The following is a 16,078-nucleotide window of genomic DNA, read 5'->3' on the forward strand; positions in this document are numbered from 1 at the left end:
AGGTGTTTATTTTATTGCCATTTATATATGTATATGTATATGTATATGTATATGTATATGTATATGTATGTGTGTGTATGTATATATCTATATCTATCTATCTATCTATCTATCTATCTATATCTATATCTATATCTATCTATCTATATGTATGTATGTATGTATGTATGTATATGTATATGTATGTATGTGTGTGTGTGTGTGTGTGTGTGTATATATATATATATATATATATATAAAGATAAAATAGCAAATTTACTGCACTGAATTTGCTGTAGACAGTATACATAATGTAGCATTAGGCAAAAGTCTTGCGTGTGCACATGTGTGTGAGTGTTAAATGCCATAAAGTTTCTTCTGTCCTATTACGATACTAAAAATCAATGACCAGCAAAACATTCTATCGTTAACTATCTTGCTCAGGTCTTGCAAACAGTGCTGTGGCTTACTTTATAGAGTCAATCCATTTCATTTTGGTTCTTCCTCTTTTCTTGTTTCTTTCAACTTTTCATAGCATTATTGTCTTTTCCAGTAAGTGAGTCTTGTCTTTGTATAATGTGACCAAAGTACTATAGACTCAATTTAGTAATTTTAATTTCTAGGGAAAGTTCAGACTTGATTTGATCTAGCACAGGGGTCGGGAACCTTTTCCCCTCAAAGAGCCATTTGGCTCACCCTCCCCCGCTCACCCCACCCACTCGCTCGCAGGCCCCCCTCCGCCCACTTGCTCGCTCGCTCGCGGCCACCCGCTCACCCCCCCCGCCCGCTCACCCCCCCCGCGCCTGCAGGGCAGGCGAAGATGGGTCCGGCGGCTCAGCCTGGCCGGCCGCCGGAAGAACGCCAGGAGCCAAATCACGCGGCGCGGCCTAGCAGGCCGCGGGAGAGGGATGCGCCCGCCCTGCTGCTTGCAGGGCGGGCAAAGATGGAGCCGGCGGCTCGGCCTAGCTGGCCGCAGGCAGAGCGCCCGAGGCGGGCAGGAGCCAAATCCCGTGGCGCGGCCTGGCCTGGCCGGCCGCGGGATAAGGATGCGCCTGCCCTGCTGCTTGCAGGGCGGGCGAAGATGGAGCCAGCGGCTTGGCCTGGCTGGCCGCCGGCAAAGCGCCCAAGGCGGGCAGGAGCCAAATCCCGCGGCCTGTTCTGGCCTGCTGCGGCGGAGGAATGCGCCCGCCCTGCTGCTTGCAGGGCGGGCGAAGATGGAGCCGGTGGCTCGGCCTGGCCGGCCGCCGGCAAAGCACCTGAGGCGGGCAGGAGCCAAATCCCGTGTGGCGGCCTGGCCGGCTGCGGGATAAGGATGCGCCCACCCTGCTGTTTGCAGGGCGGGCGAAGATGGAGCCGGCGGCTCGGCCTGGCCGGCTGCCAGCAGAGCGCCCGAGGCGGGCAGGAGCCAAATCCTGCGGTGCGGCCTGGCCTGGCCGGCCGCGAGAGAGGAATGCGCCCGCCCTGCTGCTTGCAGCGCAGGCGAAGATGGGGCCGGTGGCTCGGCTTGTGGAGCCGCAGAACAGCAGCGGAAGAGCCGCATGCGGCTCGCGAGCCGCGGGTTCCCGACCCCTGATCTAGCACATACTGATTTGTCTTTTTGGTGATCCATGTAATCTGTAAAATTTCCCTTCCTTCTGTCAGCTTTCCACATTTCCACATTTATACATATAGTAATGGGAAATACTATGGCATGAATTAACTTGATCTTTAAATAAACCAGAAATTTTAAGGTGGAGTGAATCCCACTTGGTGGTGGAAATCGGCCACTATCCTCTGCTTTAAATAACCATCTCGTTTTGAAGGGTATTTGATTAAAAGAGATACTTATTAGCAGAGATGTGGAAGCAGCATCCAGTGGGAAAGAAGAGAGCCAGAGATACCTTGAGTTACTTTATATAAAAGTTTGCTAATTTAAAAGGGTTACATGGAATAAAACAAATAAACGCTGTGATGCTCTGTTACATATTTACAGTGCTAACTATACACTTAAGACTACATCTTGCTCTTACTTCTCTCTGGCCGTTTCCGCACGGCCCATAAACGACGGCCTGGGGGCGGTAAAAACACCGCCCCCAGGCCGCCGTTCGCACAGGCGCCGCTGCTGCCTTGCGTTGCAGCAGCGGCGACCTGAATGCGCTTCCCTCCCCCCAGGGCGGCGTCAGGCCGCCCTAAACAACAACCCTTTAAAGGGTTGTTGTTGGGGAGGAAGCATCTTCCCGGCGGCGCGGTGCGAACCGCGCCACCGGGAAGATGCCGTCGCCCTCCTCTGTTCTACTCACAATGTCCTCGTCGTCGCCTGCTGGCCGTCGGAGCCCCGCCCACACTGTCCTCCGACCTCCAGGGGTCGGAGGGCAGCGATGAGTGAGAATCCGACGGCCAGCGAAGCGACGGCGAGGACATCGTGAGTAGAACGGAGGAGGGCGAAGAGGCGACTCCGTGTGGAGCCGCCTCTCCTCCGGCGGTACCTCAGCAGCCTGCTTTCGCAGCGCTTGCGCGGCCATGCGCCGCCAGCACTCTTGGCGGCGTGGGGGCGCAAGGAGGCCGTGCGGAAACGGCCTCTGTCCTTGTAGTCTTCTCCACTGAAACAAAGAAAATGAGTTAACTTTATATCTTCTGATGTATGAGCTTACTAACATGTAAGAAATGACAATAGGTAATCAATAGGTCAGCTCATTACAATATCACCTCAGCATCCTGTTTACATACAAACAGTTAACCTTTTTAAGACTGAGTGTGGCAGACACCTCCAAATACCAACAAACCTTAAATCCCCTCTTAAGTAAAGACTGTTTAGAGCCCCCAACTGAGCTAGACCTGGTTGCGACCACCGCATCTACCCAAAAACAACCACATGTCAAGCAATTGTTTTCTATTAAGGGAACTACACGATCCACAATGCACTTTTGCAGAACCTGATCTCCCCAATCTTTTGTCACAGAAAAAAAATGCAGTGCTTAGTAAAGCTTCCTGGCCGTCTATATTTGACCATGTTTCTTGCTATAAAGAGATACTAAAAAAACCAAGCGTCGTCGCGCCTGGCCAACAGAGACTCAGGTCGACGGCGCCTTTCAGTTTCAATCGGAAGTCTGCCTGAGGGTTTCACTTCTTCCCATCTCCAGCCCGACCGCAAACACTAAATGCACGTGAAATACTGCTTTTCCCAGAGTGCTTTGCGCGCCGGAATGTAGCAGATGCGTTTCCGGCGCATGGCTTAGGGAAGAGATAGTACGCAGGGGTGAAGGTAGAGCGACATGTCGGATCTCCAGGAGTCTGAGCTCGGCAAGGGTCTCAAGACCCCCCGGAATAAGAAATCTAGGAAAGGCAAGGCGTTTTTTCCCCCGCGTGCCGTTTTTTCCCCTGGGTGCAGCCTCATAATGGTTTATTGCAGTTTGACTGTTGTGTTGTTTTGTTCCATTTCTCCATGGAGCTCAAGGTTGCATGTGCGGTTCACCCTCCCCTTTTTTATCCTTGTAACAGCCATGTGAATAAGATTGCCAAGTATGGGTTGGGAAACTTCTGGATATTTGGGGACAAAGCCTGGGGAAAAAAGAGGGACTTCAGAGGGGATGTGATGTCATACAGCCCTCTGCACATGCACACCTTGACGCTGTCATTTTCTCCAAGGGAACTGATATTTGTAATTTGCAGATCAGTTCTAATTCTGATTAAATTCTGGAAGCCATGTGGAGATTGGCAGCCCTGCTTGTGAGGTGGTTAGGCTGAGACAGAGCAATTGGATCACCGTCGCCCGTCACTTGTCATGGCTGGGTAGGGATCTACATCTGACCTCCCTTGATACTCTGTCTACGGTGTCACACTTCTTTGGGAGAGTTGGTACTCTGGGATGGGCTGTTACATGTAGATCATTAGACTGGTTGTAATTCCTTGATTCCCTCCTGATCCTTCGGATGCCTGTTATAAAACTTCTTTGATTGTTTCAAAATCAAGCAGAGTGTCTTCACTTTGCCAGTTTGCTATTTTTAGATTCTATTTATTCTCAGAAGTAAAACTCACTTATTTCAATAGCCCACATTGTTTTTCTTGGTGGGGGGAGGATTTTGTTGGGTTGTAGTTTTAGACTTATTTAATTTTTAATTTAATATTTAGGCTTCCTTCTCATATTTTGTATTCTGTTTTATTTCTTGAATATCTTCTGGGAGTGCACTTTTTAGAAGTGGAGAATTGCTGAGTGAATGTGGTGTTGGGAGGGGTCAGAAAAAATCATTCATCATTTTTACACAGCTGACAGTTGGCATTCCCAAATGCTTCTACTTTTCTTCCATTCCCATGTGATGACTGTGTTTAGCAAAAGATTGCCTTAAATGTAAATTCAACTATTTGAACAAAAAAATTAATAGCACTAATGTGGCACCATATTTTACATAGAAGCTGTTTGAACATGCGTTTGTCTTGTTTGGTGAGTGGCAGATGGAAATCTTTAAATGTGAACACTACCAGGTAGTTTCCCACTTGCTTGTTCGGCAGGGGAAAATATATCTATCATGGACCAGTTGGGTTGAGTATGTATCTGCTTGTCCATTTATTCTATCAACTGCCCAGTTGTGTTTTTCCCAGCCAGAGATTGGAAGTTATTATGGGGTAGTGTTGTTGTACTTTCTGGAGAGTCAAACTTTGTCATTACTGTTCCTATGTAGCTTCTTCCTGTTTTCTTTCTTTGAAGGAAAGAAAAACAGCAGCAGTAAGTATTCTAAAGGAGGTTTTGCCGTTGCTTTTTGTTGCTTCAGGGGACAAACAAAGAGGGTACATATGACTACATTCAGTTTACTGATACACGCCAGGTATGACAGAGGCAGGTAGAAGATGAATAAGGAAGAGGGTTGGCAGTAAAACCTTTGGGAGATCTCTTCACATGAAAGGACAATTTATTGACTAAATTGATTGGGAATTATCTCTGATAATGTTCCAGCATGTTATCTTGCACTGAATTTGTGTTGATTTTTGTTCTTGAACCACAGCCCCTTTTCTACATTGAATCTCACTATTCAAATTATGGCAGGTTTCTGTCTCTTTACACCTTTCTTGTTTGTTTAAGAAGGGAATATTGTTCACGTATTTTTTTAAACTATGTGTTCTTAACAGTAGATGAATCAGAACTTCTCACTGTTCCTGATGGATGGAAAGAGGCTCCCTTCACAAGAGAAGATAATCCTAGAGGACTTCTGGAAGAAAGCAGCTTTGCCACACTCTTCCCAAAATACAGAGAAGCGTACTTGAAAGAATGTTGGCCATTGATCCAGAAAACATTGAATGAACATGTAAGAATATCTCTGGAGGTGCACTAAGTATAGGGTTAAAATTTCTAGATTGCTGAGAAAAACGTGAAATACGCTGTTGTTGGTATGTAGCTAGAAAGAGAATTCTGAAACTATATATTTGTCATCACTTCTTTAATGAAAATAGATGTACTTGTAACAATGCATTTTTGAGCATCACTATTTTTATATCAGTGTTTCCTTCAGCACCCGGGTAACTTTTTACACTTAATCATCCTGCACTGTGTGATGGAAACATGATCCTGCACATTTGAACTGCTGTGATGTCTCTGTGGCCCCTTCCGCGCACGCAAAATAATGCGTTTTCAAACCACTTTCACAACTGTTTGCAAGTGGATTTTGCTATTCCGCACAGCTTCAAAGAGCACTGAAAGCAGTTTGAAAGTGCATTATTCTGCATGTGCGGAATGAGCCTGTGTGTGGATGTTTTTGCAGACAGAATGGGTATTTGGCAATGATCCTGTTAAGTTTAAAGTATTTCAATTTGTTTGTGAGTGTAAAGTGTCATCAAAAGTGTCATGAGTGAAGCAGCCCTCTTGTGGTAACCCATAGCGTTTTCAAAGCAATAGATGTTCAGAGATGGTTTTCCATTGCCTGACTGAATCACAATTCTGGTATTCCTTGGATATTTCCTATCCAAATACTTACCAGGGTTGAGGCTGAGAGTGTGTGACTAGCCTAAGGTCACTCAGCAAGTTTCCATGGCAGACAGGGATTCAAACATGGGCTTCGTGATCCTACCTAGTCTGACACTCTTAACCATTACATCATGCTGGCTCTCTATATCAACTTGCAACTCCGGAGGCCATTGCCACAAACGTCATTGCAATTTAATTGCTTCAGTATTTAAGATCTTTTCTTGGGTTCAAAAATATGGCACACAATGGTTTCGGTCTGTTCAGAAGCTATCCTGATTTCTGTGTAAACCATTAATTGTGTTCTCTCTCTCTCGTATTGCAGCATATAAATGCAGGTTTAGACTTAATTGAAGGAAGCATGACTGTCAGAACAACAAAGAAGACCTTTGACCCATATATAATAATCAGAGCCAGAGATTTAATAAAGCTTTTAGCAAGAAGTGTCCCATTTGAGCAGGTACTATACACCACTCTCTTAAATTTTATTTTCTTGTTTTTCAGTTTTGGGTAAAGTCTTGTCAGTAGATTAAGAAAATAAGTACATGCCTGCGTTTATTAAAAACAATAATGGAACTGTACTGGCAGACTTATTTTAGAATATACTTTTCATAATTTCTTATTGCTAAGAAAACGATTTCAATAGTATTCCTATTCCATCTGGTCTAAATTGATTTTGTCTGATTTTTCTGTTCAGGCTATACGTGTTCTTGAAGATGACACTGCATGTGACATCATTAAAATTGGTACCCTGGTGAGAAACAGAGATAGATTTATAAAAAGAAGACAAAGGCTTATTGGTCCCAATGGTTCCACTCTCAAGGTGGGCATCTTATACATTTAGTAATCAAGCCTTCAGCTTCATGAATTATGACATTAATTGTCTACTGTATTTTCTTCTGATGTAGGCTCTGGAACTCTTAACAGACTGTTACATCATGGTTCAGGGAAACACTGTATCAACTCTTGGTCCTTATAGTGGTTTAAAAGAGGTAAGCTCTCTTTTCCAGAAGACAGCCTTTTTTTGGAAATTCAGCCAAGTTGTAATATTAATATGACCTATTCGTAATTTTTTTTGTTAAACTTTCAACCTTCATCTGTCTTCAAAATTCCAAAAATGCCTACAGGCTCAACCGAATTTGGGACTTCTAAAATGAGCAAATATATAGTATGCCACTTAGGAAAAGCATTTGCTTTGGCATAGATACTTACAGTCCAATCCTGGAGGGGGGGGTAGATTCATGGCAGTCGGGCATGGCAGAACCCTGCCACCTCCAAAGAGGTTCCTAGCAGCACATGCTGCAAAAAAGAGGAGAAAACTGGGAAAAACCTCTGATCATGCTGTAAGCCCCCTATGCAATGGACTATGCCTGCCTTTTGGGTGGCATAAGTGCACACCAGCAAAAGGGAGCATTCCTGGACTTAAAGGCCTCAGGAAACCAAGTAAAGTTGACTCTATCCTGAGGAATTCCCCTATCAGCACCACCATGGGCTCCTGCAGCATTTATGCCTGGGTGCCACATAGCCACGTTTCTCCCCAGCACTAACGTAAGTGGTCCCATTGCCAACATAGATGACACACATACCATGAAGAGTGGCATTGACATTGGTGATGCGGTCAGGCTGGTTCCTCACCCACGAATCCTTTGGGATTGCACGATTACATATACATAGCTGTTTGTGTCAACCTATGAGATCAGTACTTGCTTATTTCAAAATAGTGGTTGATTCTAGTTGATTATTTTGGACTACCATCTTGTTCAGGAGGCTTCAAAATGAGGTTTAGAAATCATCATTCGGCTATTTTTCCTGTTACCAGGAATAATAATTTTGTGTTACATTTAGGTTAGGAAAGTTGTTGTGGATACAATGAAGAATATTCATCCTATATATAACATCAAGGTGAGTCCAGTTTCTTTTTAAACTACAAGATATTTCTCACAAGATTTAATTTGGCATCTCTTTACTTTTAGTCTTATGATTTCATCAGATGGGCCACTGCTTCTGCTTTTAAACAATTTTCTTGTATTTTGATAGAAGATCAGCTTGGAAACAAAATTCAAATAACAGGAAAAATTGTTTTTTTTCCCCTCTGATTTTTGGCACATAAGTTGTATTGAAAAGAATACAAAGCATTACTACGTTTAATGATTTGGTGCTTAACAACTCCATCCAGAGGGGAGGTGGCCCCAGCCTGCTGGAGGAAGCAGTGCACAGCCATGCTGGAAAATTTGCCCTGCACGGAGTTCTTGCCCTGGTGGAGGGGCAAATTTACCACCATGCAGCTGCTGCCACCCTCCCTGGTGGGGGGATGTGTGTGGGACACTGCGCCAGTGCCCTGCGCCCCTGCAGCAGGGGTGGTCTGGGGGCACGGCTGAGGGAGGAACCAACTTTAGCCGGCTCCGACCAGGCCATTTGCTCTGTTGTGCTGATGACGACGACATCTGATTTACTTCATCAAAAAGGTGCCGAAAATCTATACAATCCCATAAGGGCTTCGTAGCAGCGGGGAGGGTTTTCGGCATCTTAAGCCTCCCCATGCTGCCAGCACACCACTTTGGGGGGGGCAGCTGTGACTGCTGGCCCTTGGCTGGGGCTGCCAGTCACCTTAAGATGTGATAGCATGTGCCATCATATCCTATAGTGAAGTGAAGTCATCTTACAGCTATCCCTTGAAATCTTCTGGTTTTTCTGTGTCAAGTTCATGGAACAATGATTTGAGTGAAGGGGATTGTATGATCTGACTGAATATTTGATGTTCTCATGTGGCTGAAGACGCTGATGATTAAGAAGGAGTTGCTAAAAGATCCTGAATTAAGAAAGCAGAACTGGGACCGGTTTTTACCTAAATTCAAACACAAGAATTTGAACAAACGGAAGGAACCAAAGAAGAAAACTGTTAAGAAGGAATATACTCCCTTCCCACCTCCCCAACCAGAGAGTCAGGTATGTAAAAATCCCTTAGCATTGCACAGAATAAAAGGTTTGAAATAAATTTATTGTCCATCAGCTACTGGAAGGTGTATAAAATGAATATGTTCAAGCGGAAGGCAAATTTTTAAAAGCCTGAAATTTTATTTTAAAGTAAAGATTCTTATGACCAAAAAGATAATTCTCTTCCTAAACTTGGGTGAGAATTAAAACAATTGTGCCACCAAATGTGTCCATGGAGATATAGTCCCTGTCACAGTGATGGTGAACCTATGGCACGGGTGCCAGAGGCGGTACTCGGAGCCCTCTCTGTGGGCATGCGTACAGAGTTCGTCATGTGGGGGGCGGAAAATCACCCACACATACACACACACACATCTAGGCTGGCCTGGGCCACTGAGCACGATGTGCGCTCACCGTGGTGAGCAGGGAGGACTCTGCTGGCCTGTGCTCCGGGTGGCTGCTGCCCGAGGGGTGGGGCGCAGAGGTGGCAGAGATGCTAGAGAGGCACAGAGCAATGGGCGCAGGACTTGCTGGAGGCTAGAGCAGGCTGGCCCCTGCTCGAACAGATGTGGTGGAGGAAGAGGGAGCCAACCTTTTTTTTTCTAAACTAAAACCTCAGCATTCAAGTTAAATTGCAGGGTTGGCACTTTGCGATAAATAAGTAAAGTTTGGGTTGCAATTTGGGCACTCGGTCTCAAAAAGGTTCGCCATCACTGCCTTATAATTTGTTTTAATTAGAATATCACTTGAGAAAGTACTGGAAAGCTGGGAGTCTTATTTCTTGGTGCATCTCAAGTGTTGTGATGCTGCAACATCCCACTGTTTCTAAGCTTTTTTTAGATGCTGAGTCAGAAATCTCAACTTTTTGTTCATTATAATAAAATGGGTGCAATTTGAGATATGTCTTAGCCATTTACTCTGAATAACATTACTTCTACAATTCTTTTTAATAGTTCTTGGATAGTTTGTGCTTCTGTGTGATAAAGCTCATATGATGTTTACAAACCTTTCTGTTCTCAAGGAAGCAAAAGTGAATTAGCTAGTTCCAGGCACACTCTTGGTTTTAAAAACAGGTGTCAGAACAGTGTATACATAGCTGTAGTGTTTTGCTGCTATTTGTTAACAGTTCAACTTCCCCAGTATCAATTGAACACAGATGGTTTATTTAATTCACATTGTTGATTGCCATGTATTGAATTGGTTCTTAAAGAGCTTTGAAATCATGTGTTTGCCTTCTAGTTGTTTTTTTCAGAGGAAGATTTGGCAATATTTTTAGCATGAAACATCTTTAATCATAATTTTTTTCAGATTGATAAAGAGCTGGCAAGTGGTGAATACTTCTTGAAAGAAAGTCAAAAGAAGCGTAAGAGAGTAGAGGAGACCAAGGTAAGAAGAACTCTCTGACTTCTGTCAAACTAATTTTAAAATTTATCTCTACCATTTTGTGTGTTTACTATATGAAATTTTGGGCCTTTAAAAATTTTAGGCAAAACAAGCAGAAGCGATTAGTAGAAGACAAGAAGAAAGAAACAAAGCTTTTATTCCACCTAAAGAAAAGCCAGTTGTAAAACCAAAGAAGGGTAAGATTAATTTATGTGAACTTTTTCAACATCTGGCAGTTGCTTTCAGTGATATGCAGTAGGTTTTTTTCCCTTTTGGATTTAGTATACTGTGCTGGTGAAGGGGAAAGTATTTTGGCTTGTTATCTGTGGCACAGGCATCAGCCACCTGTTGAAAAGTAGCACCAAGCTGATCTGTTTTCTTAAACTAGTTGATGATATTTGCATCTGTTACATCCTGGAAGTACAATCTGTAATTGTTTCCCTATTGTGTAGCTTCTGCAGAGACAAAAATTGATCTGGAGGCTATCAAGGAGAAGATTAAAAAGGCGAAGAAGAAAAAGTTGGGAGCACCTCCAGTTGAGGAAGTTAAATTAAAAATTGCAGCAGATGAAAAGAAAAAGAAATAATTTTTAATGGTGGGAAGAATCCACAGTCCAAACTTATGACTGTCCTTCCTTGCTTCATGATACTGCCATTGAACATTGGAAAACACAATTTGGTCACCTTCTCATACAGGAAAGGCAGGAAATAACTGAATCTTCTGTTACATACTGGAGATTTTGGGGAAGCAAAAGCTTTCTGATTCACAGTATCCATGAGAATATGTTCAAGGCATAAGTGTTCGGAAGAAGGCTTCTACTTGCACAATGCCGATGATGCAAAGATTCTGTTCAGTTTGTGAATATTGCCTAAACAAACTCAGCATTCTTTGTGATGTCATTTTTTTACTCTTGCAAATGGAGTTTCTGTGAAACAGTAGGAAGAAATAGTTTTATATAGAAAGTTGTTAAATCTTCTTTCCTCCAAATATAAAGTAAATTTATGTGTATATATGTATGTTTGTGTGTTTTAGGATACTAACTTAGTAAACTATTTTGATATCTGATTTTGATCTCTGATTTTTTTGGTATAAATTTGGATCAAGTCCCTTTAATGCCTTTTTGGCTGTTGAATGTTAAGCTAAAGAAGGAGGGCTTTAACTGTCATTTCAGCAGGGCTCCTTGGCAATTCTTACAAGCTGTTCTTTAAATTTTAATTAGTTAAAGCAAATTTCCTAGCTGGTTATACCTGCTCCTTTAACTCTATAAGGGTCTTTTTTACCTCTATAAGGATTTTTTCCTCCTTGCTCGTTTCTGAACAATGAAGACTGCCCCCAAAGTCAGTACAGCTAAAGATAGTCTTGGTACTAGAATGGTGATGCAGTATAGGTCATTAGCTGCCTGTTCTCCAAACTACACTATGAATGATGGTAGAACATAAGGCCATATTTCAGTGACATTGTAAGAGTGTGAGACAAGTTCAGGACCTCATCACATTTTGGATTATGTTACTAAATTAGAAATAATTCAAGAGCAAAAAAAGTCTAATTCAGAAACATTTTAGAATCATAGACCACAAGGGCCATCAAGTCCAACCCCCTGCAATGCAGGAACACACAATTAAAGCACTCCCGACATATGTTCATCCAGCCTCTGTTTAAAAACCTCCAAGGAAGGAGACTCCACAACTCTCCGAGGCAGTGAATTCCACTGTTGAACAGCGCTGACGATCAGGAAGTTCTTCCTAATGTTCAGGTGGAATCTCTTTTCCTTCACCTTGAAGCCATTACTCCGTGTTTTAGTCTCTGAGGCAGCAGAAAACAAGCTTGCTCCCCCTTCGACATGACATCCCTTCAAATATTTAAACATGGCTATCATGTCACCCTTTAACCTATGCTTCTCCAGACTTAACATCCCCAGCTCCCTAAGCCTCTCTTTGTAGGGCACGGACTCCAGACCCTTTACCATTTTGGTTTCCCTCCTCTGGACCCTCTCCAGCAGGTCAGTATCCCTCCCAAACTGCAGTGCCCAGAACTGTACACAATATTCCAGGTGAGGTCTAACCAATGCAGAATAGAGAGGTACAATTACATCCCTCAATCTTGATACTATATTCCTATTGATACAACCCAAAATCGCATTGGCTTTCTTGGCTGCTGCATCACACTTCTGACTCATGTTTAGTTTATGGTCTACTAAGGCTCCCAGATCCCTTTCCCATGTAGTGTTGTCAAGCCAGGTGTCTCCCATCCTATATCTGCATTTCATTTTTTCTGCCTTAATATCTTACATTTAGCTCTGTTAAAATTAATTTTGTTTGTTTTGGCCCAGCTTTCTAACCTGTCTAGGTCATTTTGAATTCTGACTCTGTCCTCTGGGGTGTTAGATACCCCTCCTAATTTGGTGTCACCTGCAGATTTGATTAGCATGCCCTCTAGTTCATTATCCAAGTCATTGATAAAAAATATTGAATACCAGGAGAGAACCCTGTGGCACCCCACTAGTTATTTCTTTCCAGGATGAAGAGGAACCATTAATTAGCACCCTTTGAGTTCAATCAGTCAACCAATTACAAATCCATTTAATAGTAGCATTATCTAGTCCACATTTCACTAGCTTACTGGCAAGAATATTATGGGGCACCTTGTCAAAAGCTTTACTAAAATCAAGGTATGCTATGTCCACAGCATTCCCTTCATCTACCAAGCTTGTTGCTGTATCAAAAAAAGAGATAAGATTGGTCTAGCATGACATGTTTTTCAGAAACCCATGCTGACTTTTTGTGATCACAGTATTCCCTTCTAAGTGCTGGCAGACTCTGTCTAATGATCTGCTCCAGAATCTTCCCTGGTATTGATGTCAGGCTGACGGGAAAGTAATTATTAGAGTCCTCCTTTTTCCCCTTTTTGTAGATGGCGATAACATTAGCTCTCCTCCAGTCCACTGAGACTTCTTCTGTTCTCTAGGAGTTCTCAAAGATTATAGCAAGTAGTTCTGCGATTACTTCTGCAAGTTCTTTTAATATCCTGGGATGCAGTTCATCAGGCCCTGAAGATTTGAATTTGTTTCAAGTAGCTTGGTATTCCTTCACTACTACTTTATTTTGTGCTGAATTTCTTCTACTGTATCTTCTGTTTCATTTTCTCCTGGATGAGCAGCATTTCCTTTTTGGGAAAAGATTGAGGCAAAGAGGGTGTTAAGTAGTTCTGTCTTTTCTCTATCCCCTGTTAGTATTTTGCCATCTCCTCCATGCAGTGACTACTATCATTTTTCTCCCTTTTGCTATGGACATAACCAAAAAAGCCTTTTTTGTTGTTGTTTTTCACCTCTCTGGCAAGCCTCAGCTCATTGCGAGCTTTAGCTTTCCTGACTTTCTCCCTACACATCCTGCTTATTTGTTTGTAGTCCTCTTTGGTGATTTCCCCCGTTTTTCATTTCTTGTACATATCCTTTTAAAATCTTAGCTCAATTGAAAGTTCTTTAGAAAGCCATCCTGGTTTTTTGAGACACCTCCCATTTTTCCTCCTCATTGGAACTGTTTGAAATTGTACCCTGAAGATTTCACTTTTAAGAAACTCCCATCCATCATACATTCCTTTCTCTTTTAGTATTTTTGACCACGGGATCACACCCAGTAGATTCCTAATCTTGCTGAAATCTGCTTTCTTAAAATCTAGAATGCGTGTATGATTATGCTTAGCAACCCCTTTCCACTATATAACAAACTCCAGGAGAACATGATCACTCCCACCTAAGAACCTTACCACTTTCACTCCACTAATCAGGTCATCATTATTGGTTAGGAGCAGATCTAAAATATCTGTTCCCCTTGTTGCTTCTTCCACCTTCTGGACCATGAAATTGTCTGCAAGGCAAGTGAGAAATTTGCTGGACCTGATTGTCATGGAAGAGTTTGACTCCCAGCAAATATCTGGATAATTGAAATCTCCCATTACTACTATTTCTTTTCTTTTCTTTGTGCAAGTTTGGTCATCTGTTCCAAGAATGCATCATCCATCTCTTCAGACTGGCGTGGAGGTCTATAATAGACCCCCACAATGAGATCAGTGTTGTTTCTCTCCCCCTTAATTTTTACCCAGATGCTCTCAACCTGGCTTGGAGGATTTAAGTCATGGACCTGCTCACAGCTGTAATAATCTTTTACGTATAATGCTGTTCCTCCTTTCCTATTTGATCTGTTTCTGTGAAATAGGTTATACCCTTCAATTCCTACATTTCAATCATGAGATTCATCCCACCAGATTTCAGTGATGCCTATAATGTCATATTTGTTTTGCTGTATTAAGAATTCGAGTTCATCTTGTTTATTTCTCATACTCTGTGCATTAGTGTAGAGACATTGAAGGCCATGGTGCATTTCCTCTGGCTACTCCTTTAAGTTTTTTTCCCTCCAGCTGTTGTCTTCTTGACCTATTTGCTCAGTTCTCTCTATAACCTTTGGACTACCATCACTATCGTTTGTTGAACTCCTATCTGTTTGAATACTGTCTTCCTCCCCCAAATAATTCCGTTTAAAGCCTCCTGGCAAAGATGTTTCTTCTTACAGGCATGAGATGCAACCCATCCCATTGCAGCAGTCCCTCTTCATGAACCCAGAGACCATGGTTCAAGAACCCAGATAGTTTCTGGCAGCACTACTTGCGAAGCCAGTTGTTCACCTCCACTATTCTTTCTCTCCATGGGCCATGTCTTTCAACCGGGAGTAGAGATGAGAAGACAACTTGTAGTATTAACCCTTTGTCATGTAAGCAGAATACTACACAGATAGACTACATATACCTAAATGACTTCCTGCCAATATCCTGCTGTCAGTGTTATCCATCAGATTTCGTCACTGTTTGTTAAACTTCTAGCCCAACCTAAGTTCCTCCTTTTTCTTAAACCTTTTCTAACATGTCAACATACAAGTTGAGGCAATTTTTAACAAATCAACAAAAGCAACTGACTTGTCTGTACCGTTCATGCACCATGAATCGACTTGTGCTGCTAGCAGGTAATCCTTAGACCATCTTTCAATAATCTATCAAGCTGTATATGATGGTGAATTTAGAATTTAACTTAACATGCCTCTTGAGGACGATTCTTTTATTAAAGCAGAGGGAGGCTATAAAGTGGGTGATCACTATCAAACAGCACAAAAGGCAGTTCAGACAAGATTTCTTCTGTAAACAGTGTGTTAAGTTCACCATCTGCTGTGCTCATGGAAAGTGCCATCAAGTCACACTTGACTTATGGCCACCCCACATGGGTTTTAAGGCAACAGATGTTCAAAGGTGATTTGCCATTGTCTGCCTCCATGTTGGTAGACAGTTCTGAGAGAACTGTCACTAGTCCAAGGTCTCCCAGCAATGGCGTAGCACCTACGGTGTGGGGGGAGCACGATGCTCCAGGTGTGCGTCAGTAAGGGGGCATGGTGGGGGTGGAGTTGTTCCTGGGCATTCTGGGGTGGGGTGGGGTGGGGGTGGGCGGCACCGTGGCAAGGGGCGCAGGGTAGCCACAGAAAACAAGCTTGCTCCCTCTTCAACTTGACATCCCTTCAATATTTAAACATGGCTATCATGTCACACCTTACTTTCTTCACTTGTCCATACTAAATTTACGCAGTTCACTAATTGTTCCTCATAAAGCATGGATTCCAGACCTTTTAACATTTTTGTCATCCTTCTTTGGACATACTCTAGCTTGTCAATATCCTTCTTGAATTGTGGTACCCAGAACTGGACACAGTATTCCAGGTGAGTCTGACCAATACAGAATAGAATGGTAGTATTATTTCCCTTGATCTGGACACTGTACTCCTATTGATACAGCCCAGAATCTCATTGGCTTTCTTA

General features: G+C 42.9%; 1 protein-coding gene across 1 annotated transcript; it reads left to right on the top strand.

The window, feature by feature from the left end:
• The first annotated feature begins 3,162 nt into the window (after window positions 1–3,162).
• Window positions 3,163–11,290, top strand: KRR1 (KRR1 small subunit processome component homolog). Its single transcript, XM_048502151.1, has 10 exons — window positions 3,163–3,300; window positions 5,080–5,255; window positions 6,234–6,368; window positions 6,606–6,731; window positions 6,817–6,900; window positions 7,754–7,810; window positions 8,684–8,854; window positions 10,151–10,228; window positions 10,329–10,422; window positions 10,678–11,290. The coding sequence occupies exons 1-10, from the start codon at window positions 3,231–3,233 to the stop codon at window positions 10,809–10,811; spliced, it is 1,125 nt and encodes a 374-aa protein (XP_048358108.1). The 5' UTR covers window positions 3,163–3,230; the 3' UTR covers window positions 10,812–11,290.
• The last annotated feature ends 4,788 nt before the right edge of the window (window positions 11,291–16,078 follow it).

The sequence above is a fragment of the Sphaerodactylus townsendi genome, linkage group LG06, assembly GCF_021028975.2.
Source record: "Sphaerodactylus townsendi isolate TG3544 linkage group LG06, MPM_Stown_v2.3, whole genome shotgun sequence".
Lineage (NCBI taxonomy): Eukaryota > Metazoa > Chordata > Lepidosauria > Squamata > Sphaerodactylidae > Sphaerodactylus > Sphaerodactylus townsendi.